Genomic DNA, 17,054 nt, shown 5'->3' on the forward strand with positions numbered 1-17,054 from the left:
TACTAAATAAACAACTGTTTCAAACTGGAATATACATGCACGCAATTTGAACGTTTGCAAACAGTTCTTTCCTGATTATATTATTAGTTCAGTTTTTAAATAATATGATGGTCTTGTATGGTGAATCTCACAAGAATGAAGTTTTACTGGGGAATTGTGAAAGACAATTCTGTTAGGTGAAATGCATTAATTTAAAACCCTGTCCTAGGAGCAGTTAAATATATTGTTAAAAATACATTAAAGAAACAGTTCCTGCTTTTTATATGAAAATACATGATAAAGCAAATAGGAAAATAAAAGCAGGACGCAAGTGGAAGCCAAAGAAAATAAGAAATAAAATCAGTCTTACTCCTTGGTATTTGCACAGGGCTGAATACATGTGGTTTGATTAAACTGAAGTTTGAAAATTGTATTTTATTTTTTGACTCTTACTACCTGCAGTGTTTTCTGCTTCTTTTGAAAACTATAAAGCCAGTAACCAGTTATTAAAGCTGTATGTGCTTCCAAAATTCCAGTAAAGCAACTTGTATTTCTTACTGCAAATGCAAGGTCAATGGACAGATATCTGTCATTTGTTTTTTCAGTGCACATTATGCCAAGAACATGGATGAAATAAAAGAAAGTGCAAAACCGCTACTCTGCTATTCTTTATTCTTTTTCTTATATAAATGTATATAAGATTTTACATGCATGGATCTTTTGGAATTGATAAGTTGCCTGTGATTTTTTTAACATGAATTTTTAAATGAATGAGTTCTTTAATTTGTTCTGCAAATTCACGGTCGTCTTCTACAAGCTGACTTCTTTCTGGAAAAAAAAAACATGTTAAGATTTTGAGTTAGTTTGAATTAGTTTGAAATCTTAGTAAGATTTTGTGTTAGTTGAAGCTTTTCAGAAAATCCCTTTTAAAACAGGAACCTTTACTTGGTGGTACATAAATGCATTTCAGTTTTGGATTTTATAGGTTTATGTTTTGTTTTTCCTCAAATCCTTAAAATAACTCGCAACTGGGGCTAGTTGATTACCAAAACTCTAGAACACAGGTCAGCATTGAGTTACTATCTAGATGGGTGGATCTGGGATTTTGAAAACGGGGGATGTGGATGGTGCATTCAGTCTGAGATTGAAGCAAAAACTAATATAACTTTATTGGACCATGCATTATTTTGTTATATGTTAAGTACAACTATACAGCTGGTCCAATAAACACATCACAAAATCCTTGCCTTAGGAACCGTAAGTAGCAACATGACCGATTAAGATATTTAAGGTGCGGGACTACAACAAGTATGGCAGGAGTGTAGTGAAGAAAGCAGCAGAGATGCATGGCTCCGAGAGGCCTTAAAAGGATCCTTTAAGACAGGCCAAGGCTTTTACTGCTGTAGTTCTCTGTGCTGCTGCAGGGGGGTTGTGGCACTGAGCTGGCCCTGCATGGAGAAGAACTGAATTCTACACAGCATAGCTCAGGACAAGATAATACTTAACTCATTCCCGGCTGGATATTATGCTCCCTTATTGCAGTAGAAAAGAGGGGAAAGAAGGGGGAAGGGCAGGAAGGATGAATGGGATTTTCTCCACCTATCCTAGCTCCATGCCATTTAACCCATTCCCTGATGGCTCTGGTGCCAGCAATTTGCTACTTCACTGAAGCATCTTTACTGGCCAGGTAGAAGGAGGAGGGGATAGGACTTTCCCCTAGAGCAGCATGTGCCCTGGGTCTCAGGAGCCCAGGATTTGGTGCAAGCAGTTTGCTGCCTGTGGCAGCAGCTAGGCTTGCTGGCCACAGGAAAGAGAATGGGACTGTCCACTGGTACAGTGCAGTGCCCTGGCACCCAGGAGCCTGTCTTAGGACTCACCCTGCTTTTGCCATTCCCTGCTGGCTGGCAGCAGCCTTCTTGGCCATGTAGAGGGGATGGGGAAGAGGAGATGGGACTTTCCTCACCTGCCCTAGCTCCTGGGAGCCCAAATTAGGGCTCCATACCATTTATCCATTCCCTGTTGACTGGTGCTAGAAATGCATTTCTTTATCATAGCAGCTGTGCTGGTCAGGTGGAAGAGAAGGGGGAAGAGGGAATGGGACTTTTCCTGGAGCAATATGTGCACAGGAGCCCAGCTACCCCCCGTTCTCTGCTGGCTTCAGTGCAGGTAGTTTGCTAAGGCAGCCGCTGGGTTGGCAGGGCCACATGGAGGGGAGGAGCAGGAGCAGCAGTGCCTTGTCTTTGAGGAGTCTGGCTTATGGCTCTGCACAGTTTACCTGTATCCCAGCCCCTTTTAATCTCCCCATCTGGCTTCTGTGGGGCTTCTCTTTGCTGTTTTGCTTCTCCAGCCTCCAGCAGGTCAGGCTCCCTCAGTGCAGTTGCTGAGAGAGTAAAGAAGGAATCAAAGTGGGGTGCATCCGCAGCAGTGCAACCCCTCTGGATCCTACCCCTGGCTAGTTATACAATCTTTAAGCCAAACTGAACCATTAAACTTCTGTCTGTGGTTTTCTGTGACTTAAGGGTCTTAACATCTATAATGACATGTGTCCTTAAAAAGAGGATTTTTCAAGTTTAAATTCAACATCTACATATGGAAGGTATGTAGGATTAGATCATTTAAAAATGTAGATCAGCTTTTTCCATGAAAGTGTTGTCCTTTTGTCCAGCTGGAAACATTAAATTGTTGAAATGTAAGTGTTTTATTTATTTTTGACTCAAAGGTTTTACATTTTAAGCTGATGAAAAATGTTTTCACTATCATGTTATTTCCTTAATTGTTACACGGTAATCATTTGGAAGGTTCAGGTGATAGAGAGAGCCTTTTGCATCTAGGGAACCAGTTCAAATTAGCACTCCCACTGTGATGATAGAAAGTTGATTCCATCTGCCCATTATGTTCTGAATTTGTGGTCTCAGTCCAGGTTTTTGTGTTTGTTTGTTTTTGATACTTTATTTTTCATTTAGGCAAGTATAGAAACAAAGCTCCAATGCTGAAGTAACACACAGGAATTGCATGAGGTTGGGTTTATTGCATATTTACAAAAGAAATAATATACAACAGTAACTTATATCATCATCAATGTAATGTTTATATATTATAATATTCAAACAATCTGGCTCAAGACACTGGCTTGCTGGCTGGCAAATATATACCCCCACATATTTACTCAAGTCTAAGATGACCCCGTAATAATTAGATTCTATAAATTGAAAATTTATAAATTTGTTATAATTTTTCACAAGTAGAATATAATTACTGGGGGCATTGTCTTTCAATCATCTTCCCCACCACTGTAGGGGTGCAAGCAGTGGGGGGCAGGTAATATGGGGAGGCCAAACAGCTTGCTCCCTGCTTGTGTATGCGCCTCTCTCTAGTCTTGAGCCCCACCTTCCCCCTCTGCCTTTGCTCCCCCTTCTTCCCTTCCCTACCAGCATCTGTTCCCCCCCATCCCCGCCCTGATCTGTGCCAGCATGCTCTGTCTTTATTCTAGTCTGGAGCACTGAGCACAGCCCTAGCCCTAGCCCAGCCCCCATAGCAGCCGTGTAGGCTGCACTGCTGCTACAGCACCAGGCTAGGTCCATGCTCGACTGTAGTGTGGGTGGAGCCTGCTGGCATGGAGCAAGGGTAAGGGGAGGGGGGAAAGGAGTGGGGCAGGCAGGGGAGCAGAGACTGTGTGGTGGTAGGGGGGAGATGGTGGGGTTCAGAGACAGCTGGGGGGGGTGGGAAACGACGGACGGACGGGACAGAAGCTGCAGTTATGGCCCGGATCCTGGGTAGTGACTGAAGCCCAAACCACAGCAGGTACCTGCATTCTTTCTCCCCCATGCCTGCCCTTGTACTCAATTCTAAGACAAGTGGCCGTTCTCCCACGTTAAATATGGGGAAAGCCTTATCTAAAAATCCAGTAAACATGGTTGGGGGGGAGGGGGTTATAATATATTATAAAATAAAAGTGGTAACTGACTTCACTCTTTACATTATAAGAAAATAAGAAAATAAAGCATATCTAGGTTATATTTAATCTACTTTATATACCTACAATGCTGTTTTGGTTTCTATGCTTCTTTAATGCATTATTGCTCTAAAATTAACTTTATTTACTAAAGCTTCCCCCCTTCCCCTCCATTATTTACCTAGTTCAATTTCCCTCCTATTTGGATCACCAAGTGATCATTATTTTTGTACCCTTATCCCTTTCCTAAAATGTGGAGAATTCACCCTTAGATGGAAAGACGCATTCAATCCCTCCACACCTGACTAGTGAGCTCCTTCATGAGAACTTCCTGACTTCAACCCTAGGGGAGTTACGCCACTATATTACTGTATTTTCTCAATATACAAACACAATCCTATTTTGGGAAGATCCCAAAAATAAAAAATAATCTTATCATGGAGTATAATTAAGTATCAGAGGTCTTGGATCTCCAGGGCTGGGAGCCAGAGACTGGAGGCTGTACACCAGGGCCCAGTCTACCATGTTGGGGCTAGGTGCAGGTCCAGGTATTGGGGTGCAGGTCTAGGTATTTGGCAGTGGCAGTGGGCACTTGGGAAGAGAAAGAGCTTTAATTGTGTGGCTCCCAGAGCTGTGATAATTAGTGCTGCCATTGTCTTGTCTCCCCTGCCCCCAAACCGCTGGATGCATAAGAAGTCCTTTTCCTCCTGTATAAACCACACCCCAATTATGCCCAGCTGGTTTTGGGGGAAAGATGCAGGTTATGTGAGACAAAATATAGTATAGTTTGTTTCTACTTTCTGAAGGGAGTTTTGCAGAGCCATATTTCAGGATTCCCCCAGTCTCTTCCCAGGTTACACTATATACTCCTCCCCACCCCTTTGCCTTCTGCTTTTAGTCTTGGAATATATCTTTATTTCCCCATTTTCCTACTTTATTTCTGTTCCCAACATTGCTGTTTTATTTTATTTCCTGCCCTGTGATATTCTGCTTTCCATTTTTTTCTTTTCTTCTCCCTCATGCTTTTATTGAGTTCTACTCAAATCCTTTGGAATATTCCTAGTTTTGTGACTTCTTCCAGTCTCTTTGTCCTTGTACTTTGGTATCTTTTTGTCTCCTGGGCTTAACAAGTTGGCCTTTTAGTATTATGTTAGTTTCTTGCTGTCTGTGTTCGTCTCAGGCTAAGACTTCAGGGTGTTTTCCATTAAGTTTAGTTTCTCATGGATTTGAAAGTTGTTTTCTCTCTTTTATAATGTACTGCTCTTTTTGATGTGCAAAGGTAAATTTAAAAGAAAAACCCCATATGTATCTTTAACTTACTTCTCTGAGAGATGCTGTAATTTCATGAAGTTCCTTCCTTCTCCTTAACGTTGCCTGTGATGAATCTTGAAATACCACCTCCTACACATGTGCACGGAGTGTGCTGTGATGTGCTGGAAATCCAGCATGTCGGAACAGACTCAATTAATTGAGTCTGCTGGAGCACAGAAATTGACACGCTCAAGCAGCCTCGTGTGTCACATGAATCAGCTTTGCCACCTGTCTTGCCTCTGACAGAATGACAGCAGTGTGCTTTGAAATAAAACGCATTTGATGAGCTTCAGTTCAAGGTGCCCCACCGTCATTTTTTCAGTGTGGGGATGCACAGTGACACTTTTGCATGTGATGCGCAGGAGCTTTTAATTAGTGTGGCTTGTTAATTAAAAGTGCCTGGCGCTGCATCCCACCACACGTAAAAATGCCCTTGTATTTTATATCCTCCCAGAGCAGGATTAGGAGTATCTCTAAGGTTCTTCAGAATCTGCTGCTTTTGTTCAAAACAGGGTAGTAGTATGTCACTTGTTTTATTTGAATTGCTGGGGGCGGTTGGGAGAGGTGGGGAGTGTAGCGAGCTGTGTGCGCTTGGTCTACAAGGACTGTTACAGCCTCTTTTTAAGCTGCAGGAAGGAATTAAATGCCTGCTTTAACTATTCTGCTGTATCTCTTTTCCATACCTTCTGAGAGTTCTTTTATTCTTATTTCTTTTCTCACTATATTCTGTGATCATAGTTTTCTCTGCAAGCTCCTTATCTTTTTTCCCCCCAATTATCTTAATTTTATTTTAAGTTTAACTGCTGATTGCAGGTTTCCCTCTACTTTATCTTCCGGTCTGTGAACCTGCTCCCGGTTTTGTTTCTCTGCTTCATTTTATTAAACTGTGCCTCTAGAGGATTTTAAAATGCCTTTCTGAGATTAACTCACCTAAGTCCTCTCTGGTTAAAGGGGCTTTTTTTCCTTTGTCCTATGCTTTGCCTGTTTTTCTTTCCCCTGTGGCAGTCATCTTTGATTCAGCAGACGTTGTGTGTTGTTCCAAATGAGGATCCTCCAGTGAGCATGTTCTGGGGAAGTAGCTTTTCAAATTAATCCTTTTACATAGGAGAAATGCCTTTTCAGAGTTGAGGGGAGAGGTTGGTCAGGAATAATGTTTTTTGTGGATTATGCTGTTTCTCCCATGGAGGTCTAGCTTCAGGCAGCCATCTGCTCCATTGACATCGTGTGACCCTCTCTAAGTCCAGTCTCTAATGCAAAGGTGACAAGTTTTGTCATGCATAATTGGCACCAGGAAGCATGTCAGTCAGCTAAAGGAATGAACGAACAGTTTTCTTGTCTTGTGACCACTTGCACAACCAAGCTTAAATAATTTTGGTAGGAAAGGTAGGAAAAGATTAGGGAAATTGCCAAATGTTGTATTTTTTATTTTGTAAATGGAAAGGGCTCCCATATGACCTCTTCCATACTCATCCAAAAATGAAAAAGAAAAGAAATAAGTGGGGAAATGCATGTCAGCGCTGATAAAATGGTGGTGACACGCTTTTGAACTAAACTTGGAGGTGCTTTGGTTCAAAAGTTTGCTATTGCCACTTTTTGTGTGCTGACACACATTTTGCCACGTGTACAACTGCACACAGCACAGTGCAGTTTGCTTCAGCTTGTGTCTGGAGTTGACTTGATTAGTCAAGTCTGCTCCAAAGTGGCGGATCTCCGATGCGTTGCTGGAAAAAAAAAGGTGTATAAATGCCCAAGGTGTTACGTTTTCAGAGTTGTTGTCAATGAGCCTTCATTGGGGCCACTGGCTGAAATATTTCTGTCTATAAGATGGGGTAAGAAGATCCTAGTAAAGGGATCCAGGCTTAAGTAAATGGCTGTGATTTTGATTTCTAGCATTGCCGTTGCAGTTTCTGGTACACTTTTTTTCTTTGTTTCAAAATGTGATAAATAATAACAACATTTATTTAATGTCTACTCAATAACTTAGTGGTGTGTTAATTTTTATACATTTATTTTCACGCTCCTCTTAATATATTGGCATATTGTTTTTTAAATTAAGAATTTGTAGTTCATAAACTCCAGCATGCCCACAGAGAAATACTGTTGGGCTTCATGGTATCATAGGAAAGTAGGGCTGAAAGGGACCTCAGGAGGTCATCTAGTCAGGGCCCCCTGCTTAAAGCAGGATCATTCCAGGCTAAACCATCTCAGCCAAATGTCTGTCTAAGCTTGTCTTTAAAGTTGCCAGGAATGGAGATTCCACAGTTTCTCTAGGTAGCCTGCTCCAATGCTTGACAACTGTCATAGTCATAAAGTCCTTCCTAATCTCCAACCTAAATTTCCTCTGCTGTAGCTTCCTAGTCCTGTCCCTTGCAGCCATAGAGAAGGGCCATCTCCATCTTCTTCATAATCACCCTTCAGGTATTTGAAGACTGTTATTAAATCCTCCTTCAGCCTTCTCTTCCCCAGACTAAATAACCCGATCTCTTTTGGTTTTTCCTCATAAATCATGCTTCCCAGACTTCTAATAATTTTTGTCATCCTCTTCTGAACTCTTCCCAATCTCTCTACATCCTTCTTGAAGTGTGGGGCCCAGAACTGGACACAGTACACCAGGTGGGCTATCACCAGTGTTCAGTGTAGTGGAAAAATCACTTCCTTTGCTTTACAAGCAAGACTTCTGTTAATATAACCTGGTATGTGGTTGAGTTTTTATTTCAAGAGCATACTGTTGGTTCATATTCAATTTGTCCACAGTAGTAATCTCTAGGTCCTTTGCAGTACCGTAGCCTAGCAGTACCATAACCTGTCCCAAGTACAGGACTTTGCACTGGTCCTTGTTGATTTTCATTTGGTTGATCACTGACTATTTTTCCAGTCTGTCCAGGTTATTCAGGATACAAGTCCTATCCTCCAGAATGTTTGTAGCTATACCTGAATGGCTGGCATCCAGGAATTTGCTAAGCATGCACACAATCTCATTGTTCAGATCTAGGTTTGGTTATTTAAATGGATCAAATAAAGCTTGGTCAATTTACCAGTCAAATATCAGTAAAAAATTATTTTTAAAAATTGCCAACAGGTCCAAATAATACACAGGAAGAGCACAATTTTTTCATTGAGAAATGTGTCAAAAAACAATAAAAATAATATTTCTGTCAAGGAAACGTAAAAAAAAAAAAGTAGGGTTTTTTGTAAAATTACTACAATCTTTGATCAAAAAATATGCAGTCAGCTGACTGGCCAATTGACAATATTTGACTGGTCAATTGACTGGCTTGCCAACCCTGCTCAAATCATTGCAGATGTTGAAAAATACCATACCCTGGGGAACCCCACTTGATACCTCCTCCCAACTAGAATTTGAGTACTAATGACTATCATTGGACTATTCATTGAACATGATCCAAATAATTTTATATCCACTTTAGACAATGATACTCTAATCTCCATTTCAAACCTGTATTTCTTGTAATCTTTATGTTTATATAGTACACAGAGCTCTGCTTGATAGGAGATGGGTAACATTATGCAGGGGATGTCACTACTGATGTCTACATTTTTACTGCTGCTTCTTCCTTTGCTCGTCCCATCTAAACGGGGTTGCTGTTGTGGATCCTGGCTATCTACCAGCTTTGGTTTTACCTATCTTCTTCCAACTCCTTCTCTTTCATGTCCCTCTTCACTGTATCTTTCTATCTCATCTTTGGTTTTCCTCTTAGAATCATAGAATCTTAGAAAATTAAGGTTGGAAGGGACCTTGGAAGGTCATCTGGTCTAACCCCCTGCTCAAAGTAGGACCAGGCCCAGCTAGATAATCCCAGACAAAGCATTGTCTAGCTGGGTCTTAAAAGCCTCTAAGGATGGAGATTCTATCACTTCTCTGGGTAACCTGTGCCAGTGTTTTACTATTTTCTTTGGAGAATATTATTCCTAATATCTAACCTAAACTTCCCTTGCTGCAACTTGAGATCGTTTCTCCTCTGCCACCACTGAGAAAGGTCTAACTCCATCCTCTTTCGAGCCTCACTTCAGGTAGTTGAAGGTTGCTATTAAATCCCATCTCAGTCTTCTCTTCTCCAAACTAAATAAGCCCAGTCTCCTCAGCTTCTCTTCAGAAGTCGTGTCCACCAGCCCCCTCGCCACTTTTGTTGCCTTCCGCTGGGCTCTCTCCAATTAGTTCACATCCTTTCCATAGTGGGGGCCCCAAAACTAAACCACAGTACTCCAGATGCGGCCTCATCAGAGGGGAATAATCACTTCCCTTGACCTGCTGGCTGCACACCTACCAATGCAGCCCAGTATGTCGTTAGCCTTCTTTGCATCAAGGGCACACTGTTGACTCGTCTTCAGCCCTCAGGTCCTTTTCTGCAGAGCTGCTGCCCAGCCAGTCAGGCCCCTGCCTGTAGTTGTGTGTGGGATTGTTCTGTCCTAAGTGCAGGACTTTGCACTTGTCCTTGTTGAACCTCATGAGATTTCTTTTGACCCAATCCACCAATTTGTGTAGGTCACTCTGAATTCTAGCCCTGCCCTCCAGCGTATCTACTACTCCCCTCAGCTTGGTGTCATCAGCAAACTTGCTGAGGGTGCACTTTATGCTGTCTTCCAGGTCATTGATGAAGATCCAGGCATTGATCCTGCATGTCACCTATGGGGTATGCCCTAGCTACATTTGTTCGTTGGATCTGCATTATGATGATTTGGGAGAGGTTTTTAAAGCTGGATGCTCTTCCTTTATCTGGGCTTGGGACTGGCATAGGATTGATTGGTAGAATTGCTCATCTATGGCAGAGTTGATGTCTACATTTTTGCTGATGCATTTTTTTTCTTCAGGTACCAGTTTGGAGACACTCAGTTTAAACTCAGAAATGCATCTTGGTCAAGCTGTGCGCCATTCTCCATAGAAAATCTTTTTAGGACTGTAGATGTACTCAATCATTTAAAGTAGGGTTGATTGCTTTTTTTTTTTTTCCTTTGCAGATATTTTGCCCAAATCTGAGGATGATGATTTGAAAGTCACAGCAGAAGTTTCATTTCACCTGGATGCAATATCTGTAGGTAGATTATTTTAAAGGAGAGTTTTAATGTAGAAAATGGTACTTTTTCTGAAGCTGTTGTTCTTATTCATATTCTACTCTGTAACACCATTTTATTTTAGTGTACTTAACTACTGCAACATGGTTTGAGAAGAGAAGTTTACTTGGGGAATAGTTTGTATACCTTTAAGTTTAGCTCCTGGGATGGGGGGTGTAGTGTGTGTGTGTGTGTGTGTGTGTGTGTGTGTGTGCGTGTGTGTGTGTGTGTGTGTGTGATCGGGCTGTGTGAACCTTCAGTCACTGATTCGATTCAGAGGAAATTCGGCCTGATTCAGAGGCCGGATCTCCGAATCGAATCAGGAGACCCATTAATCTCTCCAAATTGAATCAGAAGCCTCCAATTCAATTCAGAGCGATTGGACGATTCGGGCGTAGACACAGCTTTATATGTTTTTTCTATATACCTCAAGGTACCAGTTGGCTCATGAACACTGAGATAGTGGGGTGTATGGAGCTCCCCATGGGAGTGCAAGGGTGTCCCCATTGCGCTTGATGGCGGACCCAGAAGTGGACCAGAAGCACTTCCAGTCCACATCCAAGTCCACCGTGGAGTGTGCAGGGACCGCCCCCCCCCACCCCCCCAGCTCAGCAATCGGTGCCTCCTGGGTCTGGGGGAGCACCTGGTGTCCCCCATGGCTGATTGCCAATCCTGGGGGTGTGTGGGGGTCCCCTGCATGCTCAGCAGTGGACCTGGAAGTAGACCGGAAGTACTACTGGTCCACTTCTGGGTCTCCCGCTGAGCATGCGGGAGGCCCTCCCGTGCTCCTGTGGGATGCTCCATCTGCCCCCTCATCTCAGCATTCTCAAGCTGCGCCTGGTACTCTGAGGTATATAAGAAAAAACATTTAAAGCTGTGTCTGTGGCTGAATTGCTGATTCTCCGAATCAGAATCAAACCTTCAGATTCGGATTTGGCTGAATCAAATTGGGACAGCGATCTGAATCAGCAAATTGAATCACTGTCCCCTGATTTGGGCCCAATCTGAATCAAATATGCCCGCTACGCACACCCCTAGTGTGTAATATAGAAGTCAAAACCATACACTGGTAGCTCTGGGATACTTTATTGCTTGAAGGAATATATTTCTATGCAGACTTACAGGTAAGATGCATATTGGTAGTCTTTGAGGAGTATAATTTCTGTGAAAAAAATTGATTGTATTTATTGTGACCAGGATATATTGGTAATAGAACTAATTATATGGGGTCTGCTCTCATGCTTATGGATTCATATTGAATAAAATGGCATGATCTACTCTTTAGCTGCTTTTTCACATATATAAGGAAAACAATTGAAGACTATAGTCAAACATAAATTCACCTTTTTCTATAATTAAAAACAGGCGAGGAGAATAAAAAGAACCATTTTTTGTTTGTTGGCATCACTATTTGTTTATATGGCTTGTTTTCTATATGCAGAATAGGATGCTTCAAAATTTAGAATAACCTCAAATTCATGACATATTGCTATATATTAGCAATGTGTAACACAGATCTTATGGTAGATGGTGCAGTTATGTCGATAATTTGCAGAATGTTTGATTAATAATTTTTAGTAAAATAGGGTTGTCGCCACCGAGAGCCGCGGCGCGGGGTTCGGGGCCTTAGGAGCCCTAGTCGGCGGGCGGGTACTTGTGACGCTTGGAGTGGAATCAGGTACTCAAGCGTTTGGATTGAACAAAAGATTGTTTACTTACACTGCTCGTACAGTGCAGGTCAGAAGCTTGCTTCGATTACAGTTGTAAAACTTGGGTCGGGCAGAAATTACAAAGTTGGTTTGGTCGGTCTGCAAATGTGTCGGGGTTTTCGGGGTGTTCGGGCCGGCAGTCGTCTTACGTCTCGGGTGGGGGTGTGCTAGGCCCCCTTGGGTCGGTGACGGGGAGTCCTTAGTGGTTGTTCAGGCCGCTAAGTTCGCTCTGAAACACGCGTGGAGTTTGCTAGGCTCCACAGTGTACTCAGAGTTCTCCATGAGGTGTGTGTGGAGCTCTCCAACTTGGGCGGAAACTGCTCAAGCTTTTTATATGGCTAGCAAGCCAATCGCTAGCCGCCACGTGTGCATAATTTCACACAAGCCAATAATGGGGCTCGAATTAGAATATAAATGGCGGGAACTCTTTGCACCGAGCATTTCTTAGATGCAAAATAAATGCACCATGCAAAGAAGCTGCAAATTGGCGGGAACTTTTTCTAGGTCATTAATATATAGTCACTGGGCTCTGGAGTTTTCCCCTCGTGACCTAATTACATGACCTACTTACAGAATGATTGACAGACTGCCTTCTGTATCAAATTATGGAATCCTCCACTATACTATAGGCATATGAACAATGGGTTCTGACAAGGGTTACTTAAAGAAGTAAAGTTTCATCTTGATGACTGTAGTCCTTTGAAATGAAACTAAGCAAAGGAAAAATTTAACCTATCTGGAATAAATTTTTATTACTAAAAATGATTGCACTGTGTTAGTAGTGTGAAGAGAAACGGTGGAAGCTTCATTACATGGATCATTTAAAACTAGGCTGCCCAAACAATTCAGAGATCCTCCATGAGGAGTGATCTTGCTTTGGCAAGAAGTTTAGCAAGATGGCCTGGTGGGACTATGCCATTCTCATAATCAATGGTTCTTTGGTGCTGTAACACAGTTCCAAATAAGCTGAAGTAAAGCATCGATCTTGCATTTCAAGTCTACTGACATTTCTTGTATCTAGTGTTATTGCATTCCTCTAAAAATTAGGCTATTTGCATCTCAGAGCTTGGACAGTATTGTACCTTGATAGATGTCTGTTTAGTAATTTCTGGCTACCCATGTCTGCAAAACTATGCTTACCAGGTTATTTTGGATGTTCAAAACGTGAATGGAATTGCATTTTTAATTCTTAAGTTTAGAAATACAAATATTGACATTCTTCGTCATAACTGTTTGTGACAAAACCCTGGAGTATCAGGGTGCTCCCAGAGATGCACCCGGGGTTTGTGTAAGTTTGTTGGTCCCTCACTGTGCTGAATGGGAGCTGGGGGGGGAGGAGGGGAGGGCTCAGGAGAGGGACCGCTCCTTGGCTGGCTGGGAGGGGAAAAATTCTAACTCACGGCACTTTATGTAAAGCACCATGAGTTAGAGTGGGGGCCTGCACATCTGTCAGCACCCCTGGTTGCCTGGTGTTGCCTAGATGCAGCTCTAAAATACCTTAGGTCACTAACAATCTCTTGTTCTTTCACTGAGGTACTTAAGTTTGCAGATGTAAACTGAGCTGCCTCATTCATGAGCAAATGTGTCTGCCAAATTAGCTGTTGTCTTGAATCAGTGGTATGATACTGAGAGTAGCCTTTGTGGCAACTGTATTTTTCCATGTCTTATATAGAAAAGTTCCTTGGGGGTGTGTACTACAGTCACTTAGTAAAAACACGATAAACTACAAGAGGTGGAGGATAAGCCTTTTAAAAGAGCTGGCATACTGGGTTATATGTGTGTGTAGGGGGATTGGGCCAGAACCACAGGGCTACTGTATCCCAGACCCTGGGAGTACCTCCTCCCCAATCCTGGCAATAAACTGATCATTAGCATAAGGCACAGGGAAGCCCTAGGCTCCTGAAGTTGGGCTTCCTGCTTCCAGGCAGTCATGAAGTTTTTGGGTTTGGGCACAAAATTCCTCAGATACCAATCCAGTGATTATATTAATGTCTGCCAGGGGCTTTAGATTACTTTACATATTGTACCATGTGAAGTTGTATTGTAAGGGTTGCTATGTAGATCTTGAAAAGAAATGCTTAAGCATAAAGGTGTGTGTGTGATCATTAGAACCAAAAATGAGAATTCCATGTAGAACTGTTTGGTATGAATATACTTATTTTAAAAAGACTGAATGGTCAAAATGACTTTATCTTTGGACATGGTTATCTCTTGCTACTGTTGCTTATTTCTGTTTAAAAAAAGGTAGCTATATTTTTTACTTTTGAAATTCAAGACCTACATTACACTATTTTATTTTGATTATATGATAGAATGTAGTGATTATACATTACAAACTAACGTGTGTGTGTGTATATATATAATATTTGTGTATATAAGTATCTTGGAAGTTACCTTTCCTTACTGAATAGCCCAAGGAGTTTCCAAAATGCGAAGAAACGTAGAGTAAAAAGAACTGTGCCAAGAAAAACAGTTTCAAATATTAAAATATACTTCAAAGTATATTAGCTTTATAAACACACAACATTCATGACCTTTGCTATCCTTTTGCAGGCAGTTTCAGAGGGAGATTTTTGTTTTTAAGAGGGGGCCCAGAAACCTATTTTGTGTATTTTAATTTGTCATTGAAGTGATAAGTCCTTTACAGTTAATTCCCTATTTGCCTAGCTGATGGTAGGAGAGTAATATTGCATTCATTGTGTTCAATCATTCATGTGTAATATTGAACTTGTTCTGTTTTCATCTTTCTTCACAGCAAGCCATTGACAGTGAGGTGAGAGCAGAGGTGGTTCCTTCAGTTACAGTAAAGGTATTGTACCTTTCTCACAGTGTAATAATACTCAAAACAGTAGCAGTTTCAGCAAACCTGTCACACCTGCTGTCTATTTGACTATAGCCATGGACATTAGTAATAGAACTTGAGATGCAATATATTTTTACAATTTTGTCTCCTTCTGTTAATGTGAGATGATCTTTTTCTCCTCCCCACCCCTTAATTTTCTGCCAAACTTATGAAGTGACTTCATGTGTGATGGGTTTTATAAAACAGCCAAAAGATAAGTAAAAACTATTAGAGTGGAAAGAAGTAATTTTTGGAGAATTTGATTGTAGGTGTTTGTAACGTGCGCATCCTGGGGCTGGTCTCAAACATAGGCCTGCTCACTTCTCTACGGGCTAACCGCCCACCTATCTTTCCTGCCATGCCTTGATGTAATGATTACTAGATGCTTATCAGGCAGGAGGCTGCCCATTTATCTGCCCTAGTGACAAGGGCCCAAGTACACGACTTCAGCCTCCCCTTATCATATCCCATGCCTTGCAAATGTCCTGTGGTCTAACACCCGAGATGTTCAGCAGCAGCTTCAGCTGGGTGGTGTTCTCTGGCTGGCTGGCAGCAGGCTGCTGCCCTTTTGTTCAGGGCCTAGTCCTTATATATAACAGCTGGGCCCTGTTCGCCAATCTGGCAGCATTGCCTGATTGGGATAACAGCCAGCTGCAAGCTGCCTGATTGCTGCCCATGTTTACTTGGTGGTCAGGCCAGGCCCTACGAGGATAGACTAAAGGGCCTGAATTTATTTAGCCTCCACAAGAGAAGACTGAGAGGGGCCATCTATAAACTCACCAGGGGGGACCAGCGGAAAATAGGTGAGGCTCTGTTCCCCCCAGCACCACCTGGGATAACAAGGAATAATGGCCACAAATTGATTGAGAGCAGGTTCAGGCTAGATATCAGGAGGCATTACTTTATGGTTAGGGCTGCCAGGCTCTAGAATGGGCTCCCAAGGGGGTCTTCAAGAAAAGGTTGGAGAAATATCTGGCTGGGGTATTATGATCTCAGCACTCGTTTCTGCCCAGGGCAGGGGGTCAGACTTGATGACCTAGTCAGGTCCCTTCTGACCCTAGAAACTATGAAGCTATAACCAAGCAAAACCAAGACCTAAACTACTGGTATCCTTGCCCATTATTGCTCTAGCCAGAATGAGCTGTGTAGAAACTTCCGTGAATAAGTTATGAGCCAGATTTGGATAACCTACCCCTGTTTAGTACCATCTTATGACTTCATGAGGAGGTAACTTTAATAAGACTATTTGTGAAATAAAACTATTTAAGATGAGTAACAGAGAGTCTAACCAGCTTATCCAAATTCAGATAGTAGAATCTTTCAAAAGCTGTCCTAATTCAATGAAGAGAGAAAATGATGAAGTGGAAAGAAGTGCTTTCTGTTCATTTTACAGCGTTGGTAGTTTTGCTGTAATAATACACAACTTCAATCCATGGTACAAAGCATATAAAGCATTAAGAAAGGTAATTCTGTAAAATGAGGTTTAATTTGCAGTCCTACATCTAAATATGTGGCCTTTTTCCATTTCCAGAGCTATGGGAAGAAAATATTGGAAATTAAGGTTGAAATACCTTTTTAAGCATGTTTTTTCCTCCAAGTACTTTCTGCACTCTGTTTAAGTATACATTTCATAGATTTCATAGACATTAAGGCTGAAAGGGACCTCGGAAGATCATCGAGTCCAGCCCCCCGCCCAAAGGGCAGGAAGTCAGCTGGGGTCATAGGATCCCAGCAAGATAAGCATCCAGTTTGCTCTTGAAGGTGTTCAATGTAGGCGTTTGAACCACCTCTGGTGGCAGGCTGTTCCAGACCTTGGGGGCTCGGACAGTAAAGAAATTCTTCCTTATGTCCAGCCTGAAACGGTCTTGTAGTAGTTTATGACCATTCGACCTAGTCGTCATCCCTTGGGGCGCTCTGGTGAACAAACGTTCCCCCAGATACTGGTGGTCACCCCTGATAAACTTATAGGTGGCCATCAGATCACCCCTGAGCCTGCGCTTTTCCAGGCTAAAGAGCCCCAGGGCTCTCAGCCTGTCATCGTAGGGTCTGCTTCCCTGACCTCTGATCATGCGCGTGGCTCTTCTCTGGACTCTCTCAAGCTTCTCCACATCCTTTTTGAATTGTGGAGCCCAAAACTGGACGCAGTACTCCAGCTGCGGCCTCACTAAGGCCGAGTACAAGGGGAGAATGA

General features: G+C 42.3%; 1 protein-coding gene across 8 annotated transcripts in view; it reads left to right on the forward strand.

The window, feature by feature from the left end:
* BBS9 (Bardet-Biedl syndrome 9) overlaps window positions 1-17,054 on the forward strand; it is a 473,863-nt gene that overhangs the window by 100,794 nt on the left and 356,015 nt on the right. For all 8 annotated transcript variants that reach the window (XR_003093361.1, XR_003093362.1, XM_025200564.1 and 5 more), the window contains 2 exons: window positions 10,220-10,293; window positions 14,777-14,830. Coding sequence is in view for 6 of the 8 variants with exons in the window: in XM_025200564.1 (XP_025056349.1) it covers window positions 10,220-10,293; window positions 14,777-14,830 (128 nt within the window). In the remaining 2 variants the exon portion in view is untranslated. The remainder of the gene's footprint in view (window positions 1-10,219; window positions 10,294-14,776; window positions 14,831-17,054) is intronic.

This window comes from Alligator sinensis, unplaced genomic scaffold, assembly GCF_000455745.1.
Source record: "Alligator sinensis unplaced genomic scaffold, ASM45574v1 scaffold86_1, whole genome shotgun sequence".
NCBI lineage: Eukaryota > Metazoa > Chordata > Crocodylia > Alligatoridae > Alligator > Alligator sinensis.